Source organism: Apteryx rowi, unplaced genomic scaffold (assembly GCF_003343035.1).
Source record: "Apteryx rowi isolate R43461 unplaced genomic scaffold, aptRow1 scaffold_338, whole genome shotgun sequence".
NCBI classification, from domain to species: domain Eukaryota; kingdom Metazoa; phylum Chordata; class Aves; order Apterygiformes; family Apterygidae; genus Apteryx; species Apteryx rowi.
Genome location: NW_020449841.1, coordinates 887,840 through 906,652, shown reverse-complemented (window position 1 = coordinate 906,652; position 18,813 = coordinate 887,840). Strand labels below are relative to the sequence as shown.

The window sequence follows — 18,813 nt, the reverse complement described above, 5'->3', positions numbered from 1 at the left end:
CAAGCAAATTCATGTTTTTGTGTTAAGAACTCCCACAACCCCCACAGAAAAATGCTGTGATCAACTGCACTCTCTACTAAAATGCAAAATCAACACAGGAGTTCAGGAGTGGCACCTTCTGAGCTGTATGAGCAAGAGCTAGTACAGACTCCAGAGGCAATGCTAAACATTTAGCAAATCTTTTGGTTAATGAAAAACTGGCTAGCAGCTTTTCTATGTAAATATTAACAGAAGACTTAATTTTATGCCTCCTGATGAATGTTTAGCTGCTTTCTATCAAGAATATCTACAGTTGACTGATTGACTTCTGTTGCACTGGGTCCAAAGTTTGCTTCTGAAGTTATTTAAAAGGTCTCAGCCAGTCAGCCTCTGGATGAAGCTTCCAAGAGGCAAGGGAAATTCCAAGGCTTCCCAAGACCTTTTATTCCTAAGTTAAAAAAAAATTCTTGTTAACAGTGCTTGGCATCAGCCTTTCCAGTGCCAATGAAGAGCATTCAGCAAGGATCATTGACAGCATGACACCTCCCTCTGACCCCGCCTTTCATCAGCTGCATCCTGCTGGATTTCATTTCAGAGCTCTGTAACCAACAGCAGACCCAAAACTGTACCCAGGACAGCTTTCTGCTTGACTTTTGTATTTAGGTATTTACACAAAGATGGCCTCAAAACATTTAAAAATAATCTTCCTCAAATGGCAAAGCAGTACCAGAGCCACAAAATATCAGTGGAGCCCCTCATGCAGCCCTGGGACAAAATCTCCTGTTCTGATGATATAGGTTTGTGCTAGGAATCAGTCCTGATGCTGCAATACAGAGCTAGTACTTAGTTTTAAATTGAGATTTGCTCTTACCTGCTAACAACCCTATGAGAAGCATCAACAACCAGCCAGAAAAAGCATCACTCACACTGTGTATCAGGGCCCATGTTGACTCTTTACTTCTACTGGTAATCTAGAAGAAGAAAAAACAAACAAACAAAACCCCACCACCACAGCCATTGCTTTTACAGCCRTTATCGTAAGTGGAGCTCTGATTAGACATGTACAAGGGTAGATCAAGAATACTTCCACTTTTCCTAGCCAGAAAATTAATAATTACTACTAATAACACTTGATGCCACGAGCAAATGCGAACATTCAAGAGACTCTCAGAGCACTCTGGCCCCAGCAAGTTATCAGTGCCATCTGCTTGGGTGTTGATACCACAGCAATTGTGAAAGCAGGTTGACATGAAGCATTTCAGTCTCCAGCTACTCCCCCAATAGCTGTGATGCACACCAGACATTGCTTTGACCAGAAGAGATTCTGCCAAGCACCACATGTCCTACAGTGGCCTCCTCAGCTGGACCTGAAAGGGTCAGCAGATGCAATATCATCGTGACTGCAAGATGAACTGCTGGGCCTAGAACCACTTTGCACTGACTGCACTCCAAGCCAGGACTCCGAATTGCTGGGGACGTCTCCAGATGGAGATGTTCTTCAGAGTCTCTGGCCCGTGTTTGCCTGTCTGATATGAACRTTTGAAGCCTGTCAGTCTCACTGCTCTTGACAACCACACAAAAGGACGAAAGAACGGCTACTGTATGCCTTAATTACCCAGGCTGCCTCTCACAATGGAAACGTTCCAGTACATGCTTATTATTCCCAAATAAAAAGGCACATTGACAAAAACCAGCAAATACTCACTAAACTAGGAATAAATAAGACAAGGCAAGAATCCTTTCTGCCTGAATTATTTTAATCAGCTTTTTCCTCTAGATTTCATCTTTCAACAGGCACACTGTTCATGTCTGTAACTGCTACTAAATCAGGGCATTTTGGGGATGGGGGGGGAAATGGGGTAAAACCATCTCTTTTTTTTTTTTAACTGAATCAAAACCTGCACGTCTTGGGGGGGGGGGCAAGAAATCTTTGGGATTTGTTCCCATCATCCACAGAGCAGAACAACTTGTTGGGGAGGAGGTAGGGGCCACAGGGGCCCTTGGTTAGGTCTGCACTCGCTCAGTTTGGGCATTATACTGTATTGCCAAACACTGGGCAGGGAAAATTAATGTACAGATACCGTTTAAGCCAAGTTGTTCTAGGCTCCAAAAAAATTTTTAGAGAATATTTTGGCAAGCAAACAGACCAGTTTGACTCTGTCACCGCCCTACAAGAGTTCTGCCAGCAAGTGTTTCTCATGAATCAGGAGCATGCTGGGGACACGAGTACTTTATTTAAAGCATCTCTTGCATTCTAAGTAGATTCCTTTAATTGCACTGAGTGGGGAAGTCCTGGGAATGAAGCCTGAAAGGACTGCACTTCAGTTTTCTCAAACACGCAGCACAGGTTCCAGGAGGGTTAGCATCATTCACAAGTGAAATTGTGTGATGGAAAAAATACCCCTGCTTCTTTATCAATAAGCACCGTGTGTAACAAATGCTTATATTCTTCTTTATAGTCCACATAAAAAGGATGCATCTTCCAAAAGTAGGACCGAAGGTTTTGCTATGCTTCAGAATCCAGTAAAAGTTTAACATGGCATAAGGAAAGGAATGATTAAGGCACCTAAGATGTACATCAGAAGTCCACTAAAGCCTTTTTAATTAAACCTTGGGCATAGAAAAGTTGATAAATTGTGATGCGTTACATTTTGCATTCTTTTTCCGCAAACTAAGGATTTTATGTAGAAGCTCTCAATTCCCATGCTGGGAGCAACCCCTCCATACTAGATATTTCTCCCATACATGCCTCCAAAGTGATCAGAACTAGTAAATTAACTATTCTGCCTTCTGTGCCAAAGAGTAGTAAGAAATGTTACCTCTCTGTGCCTGTCCCGGTCCCTGGACTTCTCTCGCACCCAATCTATAGTGTTAAAATCTTCGTAGGTTCCCACACCAGGAAGAGGTTCCTCCAGGAAATCCATCATTTTGCTTGTGCCGTTCATCCCTCCTCCATTATATGAGGAAAACCCTGGAGGAGGGGGAAATTAAGCGTTTCTTAGTTTTCTCCCTTTTTAGGGGAAAAAACAAAACTTCTAAAAAGTCACCAAAATGCTGACTTAGGGGGAACAATACAGATTTAAGCAAAAGTAAACAGCTATTGAAGGGTTCCTTGAGCTAAATATAGCAAGCAAGCCTTCCAGGGATTAACTGCACAATGCATCTATGCCCTTCCCCCAGCTCTAGCAGCTCATATAGAGATGGGCTGACTCCTAGAAACATCTGTTCAGGAACCAAAGTAAGCTCACACTAACATCTAGATTTAACTTTTCCATAAACCCAGAACATATCATGGCTGTTTTTTGCCACTTGAGGAAAGAAGAAAGAAGAGGAAAAAGAGAAACTGAATATTCAAAACCTCTAGCAGAATTGAAGCAAGTCCCAGGTGATCTAGTCAAAGATTAAAGTAACAAAACAAATGTGAGAAATGGAAGCAGTAAGACAGTGGAAAGCAAAGGCATCTAAAGACCTCCTGCCATTACTCAGAGAGAGTTGGGAGCACTCCAAAAGCAGAGATGGAGATGATGCCAAAGCAGGCCTTGAGGTGTGCCTTACCTCATTAACTGAAGGGCTTACAGTCTTCATTAAGTTGAAAATAAACTAGGCTACTGCCAAATCACTCCACCTTCTCTCTAATCTGCTCCTGCCCATGGGAGATGGTGTTCAGGTTTTAAAGGTGGGGGTTCCCAAAATTTTGTTCACAGGACAGTCCCTTCACAGCTAGGAGAGCAGACCAGGGGAGAGCGGGACAGGTAAGGCAAGGGTCTACAAAAAAACTACTGATCTACAGTGTGACAAGGCTTGACCAAGTCCATCTGAAGGTGATACTTAAAGGCTTTGCATGGCACAAGCCATGCTTTACAACAGTTTCTTAAATGTCATTTCCCCCCAATTCCACCATCCTCTGCAAAGAAAATAAATCAATTAATACTGGACCCCATAATAAAAAATGGGTTAAATCCAGGTAGTTAAATTGTCTCAGCTCAGCAAATTCCCAGATGAGCTAATGCTGGGCATCTACTTCCTTACAGTTCTGTTATTTGCTCTGTGCTTCCTTCTCGCACCCGAGTGCAAGGGTTCACCTACAATGCCATGGATGCATTGACCAACACCTCTTGACCACCCTTTGTTATATCTGCCTGCCCCAAGCCTTTCAAGTGTCTCAAGGGAGGAGTTCTCCCAAGCACAGCAGCTAGAAACAGAGTTTCAGGAAGGTGAACAGCAACACCTTCACCACCGCTATCATCGGTGCTGGCTAAGAGGCTTTCCCGGCAAACGCAGAAGGAATTTTTTTCAAATAGCAGAGACAGGCTCTCAGCAATGCCGATCCCCTGATTAAATAGCAGGTAAGAAAGAATGCCAGAGAAGTCAGCTGAACGATTAACTTTATCTCGGTGCAAGGCTTCGACTGACATCAGAGCTTTGTTATGCTAAAAGCTGTAATGATACACTAGCAGATGCGCCTGAAAGAGCCTGCAATCTAAACAAGTCAGGGCTAGGAAGGAGCAGGGCAAAGGAGATGACAGAGGAGGAAGGAGGCGAATTGCCCAAGATTAGAGGGGTGAGCAGCAGAGGGGAGGTGAACCCCTGCGCAGCACTCTCCTCGTCACTGAACCACAGGGGCAATGCTGCCGAACAGAAATTAGCAGAACAAAGCTTGCCCTTACAGTTTCCAGTGTAGAAGCCTAGGACCTGAGTGGTTTTTAACTACACTGGAAAAAACACATTGAAATCTCTTCCACCTGGAAAATATTCATGAATCTATTCCTGCTTTCATTTGCTCTGAAAAGAAAATATTAACAGTACCTTTGATCTGAAAAGAACCTTTAAAAAAGCCATTAATGTAACACTTCTTATTCCCTGCTCCTTTAAAAACATGTTTCTTAAAGCTCCTTTCAAGCAGTTTGAAGAAGGTGTTGAAACACATTGGGGAAAAACAAAACAAAGGTCTTTTAAACCTTATCCAAAGAAATCAAGCAGTTTTCTTGACAGATTAATTGACATGGAACAAGTTCTTCTGTGCAATTCAACCCAAACTTCATTCCTTTACTTATGCAAGCACTGAGGCCTCTACTCCAAGTCTATATCGACAGAATCCTTCAGTAATTACTCCATATATTTTTCTTTCAAAGCTACCAGATGCTGAAAGGACAAAAATTGCCTGGGTTACTACAAGAAACTTTCTGTTAACTTTCAGTAGAGATGGCAGGTATCCTGCAGTTTATTATCCAGTACGCAAAAGTGTTCTTAGAAGATACAAACTCCACCACTTTATCCACTCAATACTAGTTTTGAAATTACTTTAAGAAGCCTTTCATGCTACTTTCATTCCCAAACTCTCTCTCTACAACCCTAACAACTGGAGACCTCTTAAGTGTAACCTGCTATGTTGCTATTTGTTTTCACATTTTTAAAAACTAAAACCATGCTAATGGAAAATCCTTATCACAAAAATATACCATCTAGGAAGGGTTGCTCAGAACTGCCACTTGACAATTCCATCATTTGTAGGACTTTAGCTCTTCTGAATAGGAGGCTTCATGCATGTTGACACAGTTAYGACCCAAACCAAGCTCAAGTGAAGAATACCATTTCTCATCTGAGTTGGGAACCCCTGCCTTAAATAATCACAAATCACTCACTTGGCAATCCAGAGCACATCAATACTATTTAAACCCTATGTGCTCTGCAGAGCAAGCATCAGCTTACACAGTCCTAGTAATCCAGACATCGTGCACTATGCATGTTTTGCTCCACCAACACACTACTACAAAGAGCTTCCCAGAGTGTACACAGGGAGACGCATTTAGGGAAGCTGGCATTTCAGACTTGGGCAGAGTAAATCTGCACACAGCTCCATAAGTAACCTCAATCACTTAGAGCTGTCCAGAAGAAGGGGGGCGGGAGAAAGATGAAAACCAAAATCCTATCAAAAGTGAAAGCTGGAGAAGAGAAAGTATTAGAACATATTAGAACTCCTATATAAAAGGATAAAATAGGCTTTAGAACATTTAGCATTTTGTTTAGTGTATTTAGGTTGTAGATACCACCACAGCAAAGCTGTCTTTGGCCTGGGAGGAAAGAAGGAAGAAATTCAGTCAGCTCTCTACCCCATCATCCAAAAGGAAAAAAGGAAGACAGACCTCTGATGTCTTCCCAAACTCATTTTCCACAGATTTGCAGAGCAGCCTCTAAAAGGAGAGGAGGCCTCAGGGAAACAAGATGAGTCACACAGCATACCTGACAAGTACCACAAAATAACCTTAACTTCAGCACACACGGCCCAGATGCACCTGCAACTCCTCCCACAGACCCGCTTACCTGCATAAACCCGTACTGATGAGTGCTTCACTGCAGCCTCTCCAGGAAACAACCCTTCCTCCCAAAGCAGTCATTTGATACAGGTTACAAGATCATGCCAGTCAAATACAGCTCAAACAAGTCAATACCTACAGTTCAGAGCTGCAGATCTTGACTGCAAGGCAATAGCAGAAGTAAAGGCTTTGGCTGGAGCAGAACAACTCTCTATCTGAACAAGGTAAGTTGGGCTTTGAACTTCCACGGTGTCCCCAGCTCTGCCACAGTACGTGGATTGAACACACCCTCCCCCCCCCGGATAGGATAACACAGAGCGCCCATCTGGGCCATTCTGCAGAACACCAGACATTCTCACTGTCTTTACCAGCTTGCTCGCCTCTGCTCAATTCCCATTTCAGGGTCACCTCTCACATTACACTGGACTTAACATCCTTGCTAAGACGGCAGTTGCTTATCTGGAAAAGCTGAGATAAAAAAATAAAAATAAAAGAGAGGGGATTTGACTTTATTGACTGTTTTTAAACAGCATTAAGGGAAGTCAGCATCCATCCAGACATTTGTTTTTGCTCTCTACCCCAAATAAAGGAATCACCAGTGCAACATCACTGTTATTAGTTGAATCTGAAGCTGTTCCAAGATGACTATATTGGGGATACCTTTGAGGCTTCAGGAGGTGTGGGCCACGGGTTTTCACTAGGCCCAGTGATGCAGAAAACAACACTGACTTTACCTGGGAAAGAGATGAGATGACTTACTATCTCTTGAAAACTAACCTTTTTCAAAACAAAGAACTCTTTGACTGAGCTGCTTGTTGTTTCTAAAGGAATGACCAACGCTCCTAGAAGTGTGACAGTAATTCACATCTCCATGCTGGAGACGGCTCATTTTCACTGTCTGTTCAATTTTATTTTGGGATACCTATCGTGGTCTTTCCCAGAGATAAGGCCAACTAAAGAAAAAAAAAAAAAACAAAAAACCCACAAACTATCAATAAAGTGTTGTTAAGCCTAGCTAACAGAGGCTATTTTGAGAAGCATTTACTGCAAAAAGATGAGATCAGAGTCATTCCTTGTTCACTCTTCCGAAATAATCACGCAGGCCAGCAGATTTCAGCTGTCTTGGGAACCCACTCCCAGCTCAGAGCTACCACAGAGCAATGTGGACAAGACCCCAACGGCACAAAGCCTAGGAACACAAGCGGGGCTGCAGGTAGTCACATCGCAGGTCTGTCCTATTGTACAGTGCATTAAGCCCCACAGAAATTGGCCTATATAATTCCATCAATACCACAGCCAGCAGCTGTACAGGGAATCTCTGCTAAGAGGCCAGATACAGAAAGGACAGTCTGACTTGGTCTGCACTCTCAGAAATAGCTTGCCAGGTATTTCATGCCAGCCACAGTTTGAAGATTGATCCTGTTTTACATATACTGATTCCATTCAGCCCAGACTATCATCTTTAATAAGGCTATTTTTCTATATTACAAAATCAGAACCCAAGAATCTTCAGCAATGCATGACCTTTTCACAGTCATATAAGTGGACAGTCCAGTAGACACAAGATAACAAGGGGGTCCTTATATTTTAAGAGTAATACTGAACTATAAAATGGCTGACAGACACAAATATTTACCAAGATCATATTTCCTCCTTCAGCTTGTTGCAAATCAAGAATCCTAGGATAACCAGATAGGAATAAAAAGAAAATGAGCTCAGTAATGATTTGTCAAGACATGATCAAGATGATCCTATAGGCTTCCCCAATTTCTAATGTATGCATTTAGTGCCAGTACTTGATGCCTAGAGATGGCAAGTTAAACGCAACCCTGTTAGAGATTACAGCTCATTTTTTAAGACAGATTTGTTAGCATTTTGATCACCTTTCCTCTCCCAAAATGGGTTAATGCTCCATTTTAAAGATTCTTCCTTGGCTTAAAAAAAAAAAAAAAAAAGAAAAAAAAAAAGAGTCAGTGGTTGTTAAAGGTATAGGCATCTGTCATTTGCAGAAGAGAAAGGCTCCAGGGCTTTATTAACTGGCCCCCCAGCACAGCAAGATGACAGTACCACCACCTGGGAGAGGTCTCCCTCTGTGCTGCCCCTTGCTACAGCAAATCGAAAAGAAGAAAGAATTTTGCAGACAAAAGGAAGAAAGGCTCTGAACAAGCCTTTTATCCAACATCATTAGCCAACAGAAATCCAGTACCCCACTCTGGCTGTTCACCCTTTGCAACCACCCTCTTATCTGAGTGGAGAAACCAGAGCGGAGAAATCAGAGCAGCTTCAGAGCCACAACCAGCAGCTTCTTGCTGCCTCACAGCCTCTGCAATGTGCATCTACAGACAGACATGTTCCCCTTTCATTCATAACAGCTTTCTCTGTGGAAGTAGTCTCCTTACCCTCACTTAGACGTTCCTTTCCCTGCAGAAGCGCCTTGGCGAGCCCATCTCACAGCTATGCAGCCCAAGGGAAAATAGCTGCTATTTCTTCAACAGCAGCACTTGCTGCATCTTTCTTCCTTTGCATTCGGCTGAAGACAAACCCACAGCAGCGCTGGGCTCTCCCTGCACTCTGAGCATGTCGTCACCAACAGTCACATGAGCCAACCCTTACACCTCCCTGGAAGGGGCAGGATTTGAGCAGTACAGGGAAAGGTTCATGCTGCAGGAGCCTTCTTCCTTAACACAGGCAGGCAAAAAGGGACAGAGGAAGCAGGTTACATCCAGGGATTGTGACTCCTGACATACAGAAAGAGAGGCCTCACCCCAAAGCTGCAAGAAGAGCTTTATAGCATTCAGGACATYGTCTGGCAGAATACATTCCCCTGGTCTAAAATCTGCCCGTTTGCTGTGCTACACAGATTCAGCATTGCAGACAGGTGAAGTTAACTGCTCAAAGGCTCCAAAACAGAGAATGACTTGCTGCTAATGTTACTTGCTCTCAGAAGTGCTAAGAGCCAAATGGGTTAAAGTTGTGCATTCAGGACTTCCAAACCCCCTTCACCCCAATAGTCCAATTTTCAAAGATCTGACAAAACCCTGCTGATTAACATCCTCACCCACAATCTATTTGTGGAGGGATGCCCTACTTCACAGGCCCTGACAGCTAAACATGAAAGCTCTTTACAGAGCTTTCTGCATATCAGGAGAGCAGAGGCTGTGATGTTCCTGGCATGCTAACCTAGAACATACCTTGTTTTCCCAGACCCGAATGTTTTCAAAGCTTCTGGACCAAATCTAACTTCACTGCAGGAAAATGGGTGCATTTATCGATGGTGTTTTCCTGAGATGATGGGTCAGTCACAGATGTACTGAAAAAAACTTTATATTCCCACTTAGCTGCCATTTTGCTTGCTAAAAGAGGCTGGTGGCAGTGCTCTTTGCTTGCTGTCTTTGAATAGGCAGATATTGAATTTATCTTTTGTCCTCTCTTTATAAGCAATACTTCAATGTGCCCCTCTGCAGGGCCTCATTAGCCCTCTTTATCTTGCCATTCAACGCACAAAGGAGCTAAAAGGGGCTGGCAATTAAGCTTTTCTGGCTCCAATTTGCTAGTGATAGCTTGTCATTTAAACCTTGCCTTATGAATCTGAAACACTACACCCTTGCAAATGTTGACTTTGGTCTTGTGCTATATTATGCTTTTTTTTGTGTGTGTGTGTGGGGGGGGGGGAGTCAAGGAGGAAGGCAGTTGAAGAAAAATGCCAAGGTGACAAAACCATTGCCATTTGAAGCGACATCAAAGGCAACATCAGGACTTGGGGCTCTGAATCTAGCAAATCCAGCTGCAGAGGGCCAACAATATCACCTCTCTGCTAGATGTTTTCCCTACCTTTCTATTCAAGGTTATAGTTCCTGTAAGCAGAGCTGGTAGACTGGAATGTGTGTTCGGTGTGCCTGGCTGCTCCTCTCCTTACAGACCTACACGTTAGCTTAATCACCAGTGAAAAGTGCATGCTGGGACACTAGCACGATCTGGATGTGTTCTGGGCAAGTTTTGTGCCACTGAAACAGCTTTGGGAGAGAAGGATTTCTGAAAACAGGTTGGCTCCATCTGACACTTGCTCCCTCAGACACAGACCTTCAAACAGCAACGATAGCTTGGCAGCAGCATGAAGACTCCTAGAAACTGTGGTAATAACCTAGCTCTGATCATCTTTAGAGACTCCAATGTACAAACAACAGCAAGGTTGTACAAATGCCCTGTTATTTATTTGGTTGCTGAAAGAGGACCATGCTCTGCTCAGGCATACTGCTAGGTGAAGCACTGGTTTGAGAACATTCACAGCTCTAGGTCTTTGGTGGGGATCAAAGTAAAAGAAGGATTCAAAGATACATAATCTCTCCCAGCTCTCTTCTGAGCTACTGACACCTTCCCCTTCTCTCACAGATCCTTTCTCAACTCAGACTCTTCCCAAAGTGCTGTTATATTTTTAAGGAAATGATGCCCCTGCCATTGTTCTCAGTGGCTGGCCCTTTAGCATTTCTAAAGCACTAGTCAATTAGTCGAACTTGTCAGAGAAGCAGCAGTCTCAAAAAATAAAGTTTAGTAAAATCCTCTGTACAACAGCTTATGTAGAGATCCCCAGGCTAGCACACCAAGGAAAGGCTTTTAACCATTCCAACCAGCAACAGCCAGCCGGCCTAACACAATATTGCAACTGGCTACACCACCTGCCTTCATTTTCCCAATCAAACAATAACACAGAGAGCAAGAGTGTCTGGAGAGCACAGATGAGGACCAGGTCAGTGGATACAAAACACAAATCTATATGAAGCTAAGCTTCACTAATCCTGCTGCTCTTCAGACACGTTTCTTGCTCTTGCAATTCTCAATTCTTGCTCTTAGAGCTCAAAGAAAAAAAAAACTTCCTAAATCCATTGACTGACTGCATATTTGGGCATCTATGAATCCTGCAACAAAATCTCCTTCAGAGTCTTAAAGAAACTAAGCTCTCAGGGGATAACAGGGAAAATTCTCCAACAGACTAGGAACTCACTAAAAACACAGGATGCTAAAGGCAGAAACTCATTGTTTTTTCCCCAAATAGGAAGAGGGCACTAGGGTAATTTCATGATTTCTGCTCATACCGAGCTATTCGACATATAAGTAGTCTGGGAAAGTGGTGCCAAAGCTTGCTGTTAGAAGCTTGTGCTGGGTAACCAGTAACTCTTCAATTGCCTTTGAAGGATTTCATACCACCTGGACTACGTAAGAGCAGAAAAGACTCAACACCAAAAAATAAAGCCAGGCATACAGAAAATAAAGATAACTGTAAACAGTGACATGCTCTAAGCCAGCATGTCTGACTTAAAGGTCTGAGTGTCTGTGGATAATTCTCTGCAAATAACTGCTCAATACTCAAGAACAGTCAACACAAATAGTTTTTTCTTGATCCCTACAATTAAGAAGCAGAAAACATTTTCCTGCTGTACAAATGCACCTTGAGTACCACTTGTAGTTCTGGTCACCTTTACTGAGGTGCAGAGAGTAGGTGTTGCTGATAAGATCGAACAGCTTCCGGAGTGCACAATTGTAGCCTGGAAGACACCGTGCTGCCCCCTTCAATCCTTCGGCCAAGATTAAAACCTGCACTTTCCCCTAGATTCCTATGAATGCCTAAGGAGGTAAGAGTAATGGAGAAAATGAATGGAGGAAAGAAGTCTGTGGCTTCCAATATGTTAGTGCCACCTGCCAGTTTAGCACAGCTGCTGAGGTGCTAACAACAAAGCCAAATCACAGCTAAGATACACTTGCCACATGGCATGAGAAACACTATCACTGCAGAATCAACAACATAAGGAAAAAAAAAAAGAAGTCAAGTTTGATTCTCAAGCACAACTTTACAGTGTGTAAAAGCAAGGAAAGTTTTGTCTGCTTCCTTTTATTGCTCAAATGCTGAAGTCCAAAACAGAAAAGATAAGAGTGATGGAAACTGCTACTTATACCAAGTTGCTTTGCAAAATTACAAATAGCACAGTATCAGACATGAAAAGTAACTGCTGCCTATTTTAAAACATCTTAACTGAAACGAGCCAGAAGCACTCAGGCTACAGTCTTTAAGATGTAGGTGCATTCATGCAAATACCAGTTTGGAACAAAGTCTCATATTCAGCATAGCTCCCAGGTGAAGATATTTCTCAGTACAAGCATTCTGTGCTCTAGGCAGCATGCAAGGCTGACCATTTCCATCTGGGACCTAACCCAGGGAGAAAATCCTGTCGCTCATTAGCCAAGGCTCTTAAGGCAAGTATGAAAGAGCACAAGCTGTGAAATTCAATCCCAATTTATAAATCTATCAAGAAACATGTGATACTTCTCCCTCAAGCCACTTGACAGGATCTACAAGCTCCAGGTGCTTTCATTTCGAGGGTGACTGAGCACTGGAACAGGTTCCCCAGAGAGGTTGTGGAGTCTCCACCCTTGGAGATATTCAAAAGCTGTCTGGACACAACCCTGGGCAACATGGCTCTAGGTGACCTTCTCCAGAGGTCCCTTCCGACCTTAACCATTCTGTGAACTTGAGCTGCCACAACTAATTTGCACAAGAGGAGTTTCTAAGACACTGAGTTTTGGAAAAGAAGGTAAAAGGCAGTTTGCTTGTGGCTTCAGATTAGCACTGTCAAAAAAAATCCATTCAAAAACACAGCCAGCAAGCAGCATGTCAGAAGCACTGGCTCTAAGCAGAAGTTCACAGGAGTCTCCACCACAAGCGAATTTCAATTATTAAGCTCCACAAAAGTACATGCCACCATTGCATCTGTAGAGGACAGATTATACACCTGGAGCCCAAATACTTGTCATCACTCTGAAACAAACATTTCCCGATTTCAGTAGGAGAAGTTGGTAACGTGAACTGAAACAAATACTTAGGCAGGCAACTGTTTCCCCTCTTAAATTTCCTCTTTTCCTTCTAAGTCAAAAAGCCCCCACAATTTAAGCTTACTGTTAACAGAGAGAACCTCTTTTACCTGTAAGACCTCAGATCATTCTAGAAGGAAGAAAAAAAATCTGAAGTTGTGCTTATTTGCTTCTCTCAGTGATCAAGTTTACTGAAGTCAAAAGGAACAGACAAATAACTTAAGCTATTCAGTAGCTAGGCTGGCAATCTCTTGAAATGCCACTACCACCTTTATTCCAAGCCACACCTTTCGGTGGGCAGATAGCTCCAAAGACAGCTATGCTATAGTGACATCTGTTTCACTGAAAGGGATTTCACATCACTAACCCTTCTGCCCCCTTCCCCCCCCCCCCCTCAAGTGGCCACAGGCCTTCAAATGCACTGAACAGAGATGGGAAAATCTTGTTTAAATAAGGAGGGAAGCAATCAAGCACTTTCAGGCAAGCAGCAAAACATTCCCATAAACTCAGATCAAGTAATCTGCCACTGCTTCTAAACTCTGTGTAATAAGAATTTCCTTACAAAAAGTTAAAGAAAGGATTTAGCTCCTTCTCTCTAAATATTACACACAATTACATCCTGCAGATAAGGAGATTCCAACACTGACTAATCCTTTAAAATATGTGAAAAAGATATTTTTCTGTAAGACAGTGAAGTCGGTTCTTCCTTTTCAGATGCAGCTACCTCTAAAGTATCCATAAGCCTACCTCTCTACCCTTTCCTCTCTACAAATAAGATGCTCTAATGTCTAAAGTGTATCAACTAAGCAAATTAGCTGAAGAAGTTTATCAGTAGCTGAAGGTCAGCACAGACTCATTCCTATTTCACATTAATGATATCACTGCTAAATTACAATATATGACAGGATGTCTGGTCAAGAGGGAAGACACCCTTAGGAAAGCTAAGCAAGAAATCAGTCTTCCAAAGTACTAAACGCGCAAACATTGCTAGTTTCGCCAGTCAGCTGTATAGATCCACATTATTAAAAAACATACTCAAAGTCACACAAAATTGGCTTTTAAGATCTTAAGAGCATAAACAAAGCACCTATCATCAGGGAAGTCTCTGGACAACGTGGAAAGAAGTATGTTTGAGAATATTAAGGAGAATTTAAAAAGATATTCTTAAACTTGTATTAACTAGTTAACCTCAAAGCACTAAAGACAAACAGCAACACCACCTTTTGCAGGTGTGGCCCCTAAATAGACAATTCTCATGGCTTTGCATCTACTCAAATTTTGCATAAAAGCCAGTTTCTTTAGGTGGGGGGGGAACAGAAATGGTCAGCAGAAACTTTTCGGAGCAAGGAAGAATTCTACAAGATCCAGAACTAACTGCATAGATGTTAAGCTATCTTCATTTATGTTCTTTATTATGAACTATACCCATTAGGAAAATAAAGCTGGTTTATCAGGTATAACTAATAAAGATTTCAGACAGCTGAAATCTAAATGGCTATGGAAACAGCAGCACTAAAGAGCAGGTACGAGAACACACATTTACAATTCCATCAACAACATGCATAATGTGACAACTTTTATGTATATAATTCTGCACATAACTAGTAATTAACAGCTCTCTAGAAGAAAATTCAGTCGCAAGTTATTATTTCAAGCCATATGTGAGGGATTTGAAGTTGACTCCCAGGCGTGCGTTTCCAAAAGTCATTTCTATCACTGGGCCAGGTTAAAATGAGTATTGCACATAATATTTGTAACATACTAACCTGCAAGTACTAACTACTGTTCTTCACTTTAGATGGTTTCAAAATTAACGCAGGAAGTGGCACACCCAAGGCATAAATCTTTAGATGCGTTCACTTTACAGATGGCTAGAAATTTATAACCACAAACTGGTGCTTATCACTTAGAGTTAATGCATCCACTTTAAAAGCATGAAGAGTCTTCCTGCACTTCAGCATGATCGAAGTGGTGAGAGGGAATAAGTTGAGTAGAGAACAACTGCATGCTCCTTCCAGTAGCTGCAAAAGAAGAGCTGGTAGTTTCAGCTAGTGACAGGTGACAAGCATTTGAGGAAGACCCTTTTCATTTGCACTCGAGGCAGATCATATAGTCAAGAAGCAAAACAGAAGGATTTGTTGTTACTTTTTGCCCTAGAGTAAATGGGGTGGGAGAAGAAGATAAAGGGAAGGTTTATGGAGAGTCACGGAGACTTGCGGTCTGCTGACCAAAATTAAATATTTTTACTTTTAAACTAACTTGTTATAATTCACAGAGGAGGAGACCAGTGCCAAAGCTCAGCAAAACAATTCAGATTCATCTCTCGCAACTAATTTCACAAATTCAGACTCAGATAGGAGTAAGTATCAACAGGACCTTTTTTGACAGGCAAGTGGGGTGGCAGGGGCAGCCATGTGTTTCAGGCTGTATGCAAGCTTAGGATCAAACCCCTTCAACTTTTTTACATTTTCAAGATTCTCTCCACATCATTAAGGCCTGGGACAACCTGGGACAGTTGTAGAAAAGGAAGAAGGGAAAGGGAGGCAGGAGTCTGCTCGTATGACACAAACCAAGCAATCAGAGTACTGCCATCTTAGCCTTTCAGGCTTATGATAAAGATATTTCCCACATCACCTGGCCAGCTGTTCCCTACACCAGCTATTTTTAAAACTTCTAGAAAGGACTGTCCAGAAGCCTTGAAAACAAAGTGGCAAGAGAAGATGTGCTACATTTAAACACAGATGGCTAGAAGAGGAGTTTTCCTCTTTAACAGGTTATCAGATGCACACAGTCTGAGATCAGGCAGCTTAGCTGCTGGAGATAATCAAGTAGTGCCTCCCACTATGTTGAAGTCATTAGCATGCTTGCTATAATTGCCATTTATTTTAAGGAGACTTTCTACATTTTGCCGAACACACACCTCCCACCTGCCACTGTTAAAAAGCAATGCCGTAGGCCAAATAAGGCAGGAGAGCAAGCACTTGCCTGCTCTGCATAAGCCTATTCCTGGACATCATGTAGTACAAAATACTTTGAACTGTTCATACTGGTGCTGAGAAATGTTAGTCTTTCACCCTACACAGAGGCCAACAGAGAGATCCGTAAAGAAAGTATTAACATAAAATGCTACTGAAAGCTGTTATGAAGAAGAACAGAAAATGGAGACACACGAGTATTACCTCCCATCTCTCGGTCAAGTGGAGGGTCATCATCTGCCATGGAGAAGTCCAGAGATGCTCCTGTTATTTCTACCATATCTTCATCACTAGTACTGCTTTGGTAACTTCCTCGCCGATAACCTTTCTGATTCATGGCTAGGGTATCCAAACCTGGAGCAAAAGGAAATATTTTAGAGCACAAGCATGAAGACTCATCTTTTTAAACTGACTGGACTGATACCTACTTGATATTTTGTCCTGGCAAAGCAGGAGACAGTACTGCCCCACCTATCTGAAGGGGAAATGCAGCAATGCCACCCGAAGTTTCAGCAAGAACAGGCACCTGCTCAGGACAAAATTGGATGTTCATGATTCCAAGACGAATTCTTGCAATGCATTTCATATTGCCACATGCCAGAAAAACATCAAGTCACAATATGGTATTTAAACTTGCTTGGAAAGACATACAAACATACCAGTATTAGGACACCCATGTTCTTAAAAAGAGAACAGATGTAAGAGTTTTTATATGCCCATGCCAAGCCTCACAGACAGAAACACTTCCACAAAAAGGGATTCAACACACGCATCCTTTAGTAAGTTGACTGCCCTCTGGAAAAGGGGTCCTCAGCCTTTGGCCTGCAGATGTGAACTATTCAGGCCACCACCTTTCCCAGGAGCAGCTCAGAAGCAGTCAGGGGCTTTCCAGTTTGCATGTGCATGGTAGTGAAGTGCATAGCAAACACTGTGCAGTGAGCGTGATACTTCCTGGAACCACATGTGCATCCCAGGTAGCCTGTGCAAGCACAGTAAATCTCTTAACTTTGAAGGGGGCCAGCACACTTGTGACGGATCCAGCACACAGGGCTAGAAAGGGCTCTCAACATGCAGCCTTCTCCCACAGCTAGACTCTGTGGCCTGCATAAGCTACAAAGGTTCATGTCTCCTAAAGCAGTGCAGCCCAGAAGCATACGACCCAGGTTTTGCAGGATTTGAGCTCCTGACCTTTCAGCTAGCAGGATTATAAACCTCCTGCTGTGACACCCAGTTGGATTCAAAATAGTAGTACTTGAAATAGGCCTAAAATGGATTTTGAATCAAAGTGAGTCACCTGCCACACATGAGACAAGTTTAATCAAGGCAATAAGACTGACACACAGCAAGCAAAAAAACTCCCAAACAGACAACCAACATTTCAGATGACCATAGCTTACATTCACTGTGCCATGTCACTTGCCACTACCGTCAGAGCCTCCATTCCTCCAAATCAAAGCTCCAATTGAGACATCAATGTCATCATTTTGAAAACTGTGATACAAAGTTCGATGTCCGATTATAATATAAAAGGTAACCCTAATGTCCGCAAATATGTTCTTGAACACAGAAGTGGCCCAAACATCTCACATAATGTTTTCCTCTATAGAAAAACAAATATATTGCTAAGTTCTTGGACTAAATAGCCTCTCAAGGTATTTTCCTTCCTTTTCTTTCTCTGTGCTCTCAATAGGTTTGCAAAAAGCTTTCCTGACTATTTTACCTCCTACAACAGGTTCATATTTACCATTAGACTGTCATGAAAAAATCCATAACAGAGGAGTGAAGCGCACAGACCCAAAATGGTGATGTTACACTCTCCAGACCTGCTGAGCTCACCTGACTCCACAGACCCATCCGTCTCTTGCTACAATGTAGGCAAATTATAAAAAGACCTTCAGTGAATCATGATTCTTAACTACCTGAACCTGAAGCTTCAAAATGCAGTCTGCTCATGAAAGCTTGCTACTAAACATTATTAATAATCTTAATTAAGTGCCCTTAATCTGCTGCCACCTCAAGGAGCTTCCTGTGCTGGACCAAGATATAAAACCTGCCTCTCCTCCTCTTCTCTGGAATGACAGGGAAACTAAGACAGCACAAGATCCAAACACATAATAATAACCCAAATCAGAAAGATTTGGGTCGCAACCTCAAACCTAGCTCTTGCAACCTGAAAATGGGATTCTTTTCAGCTTAATGAGATGATGGGCCATTTTCTTTCCTCTCTTGCAAACATACATATTTTCCAAGAGAATTCTAGAGGAACCAGATATGCAGTTCAGCCTTATTTCAGGAAGGGGAGGAGAAGGGGGGGGGGGAAGAGACAGCATTTGCAAACAGTATGAATTATGGTCTGCAGAAAGCACTTCCTATTACAAAAAAACCCACACCACGCAACAAAGTGACACACTGAGTTCTTTACTGAGAATTACTCTTTGGAACACAGTGTTGCTTAACTTTTAAATCTTGTTTACTCATTAAAGTCCTGCAGAATAGCAAGGCGAAAAAAAAAGTGCTGAGCACTTGCTGATTTGAACTCTGCATTCAGGAAAGGCACATGAGCTGCTGGAGTCAGCCTCTGTCAGAAACAATGCTTTTAACACACACTGAGAGCACAAAGATGGACCGGGTTTCAGCCTTTAATCAGTGCACACAGAAAACTACGGACAGAAGAAACAGAAGAA

General features: G+C 42.4%; 1 protein-coding gene across 15 annotated transcripts in view; it reads right to left on the bottom strand.

Annotated features, from left to right (window-relative positions):
• The window catches only part of LOC112969160 (H(+)/Cl(-) exchange transporter 5), a 53,641-nt gene that overhangs the window by 13,651 nt on the left and 21,177 nt on the right, over positions 1-18,813 (bottom strand). For 10 of the 15 annotated variants that reach the window (XR_003254591.1, XM_026072164.1, XM_026072166.1 and 7 more), the window contains 3 exons: positions 16,334-16,483; positions 2,799-2,950; positions 851-950 (listed from right to left, as the gene is read on the bottom strand). Coding sequence is in view for 14 of the 15 variants with exons in the window: in XM_026072170.1 (XP_025927955.1) it covers positions 851-950; positions 2,799-2,950; positions 16,334-16,483 (402 nt within the window). In the remaining variant the exon portion in view is untranslated. Of the gene's footprint in view, positions 1-850; positions 951-2,798; positions 2,951-8,692; positions 8,862-14,920; positions 15,067-16,333; positions 16,484-16,557; positions 16,656-18,813 lie in introns of those variants that run through there. The other 5 variants (XM_026072168.1, XM_026072172.1, XM_026072173.1 and 2 more) reach the window with 5 other exon arrangements.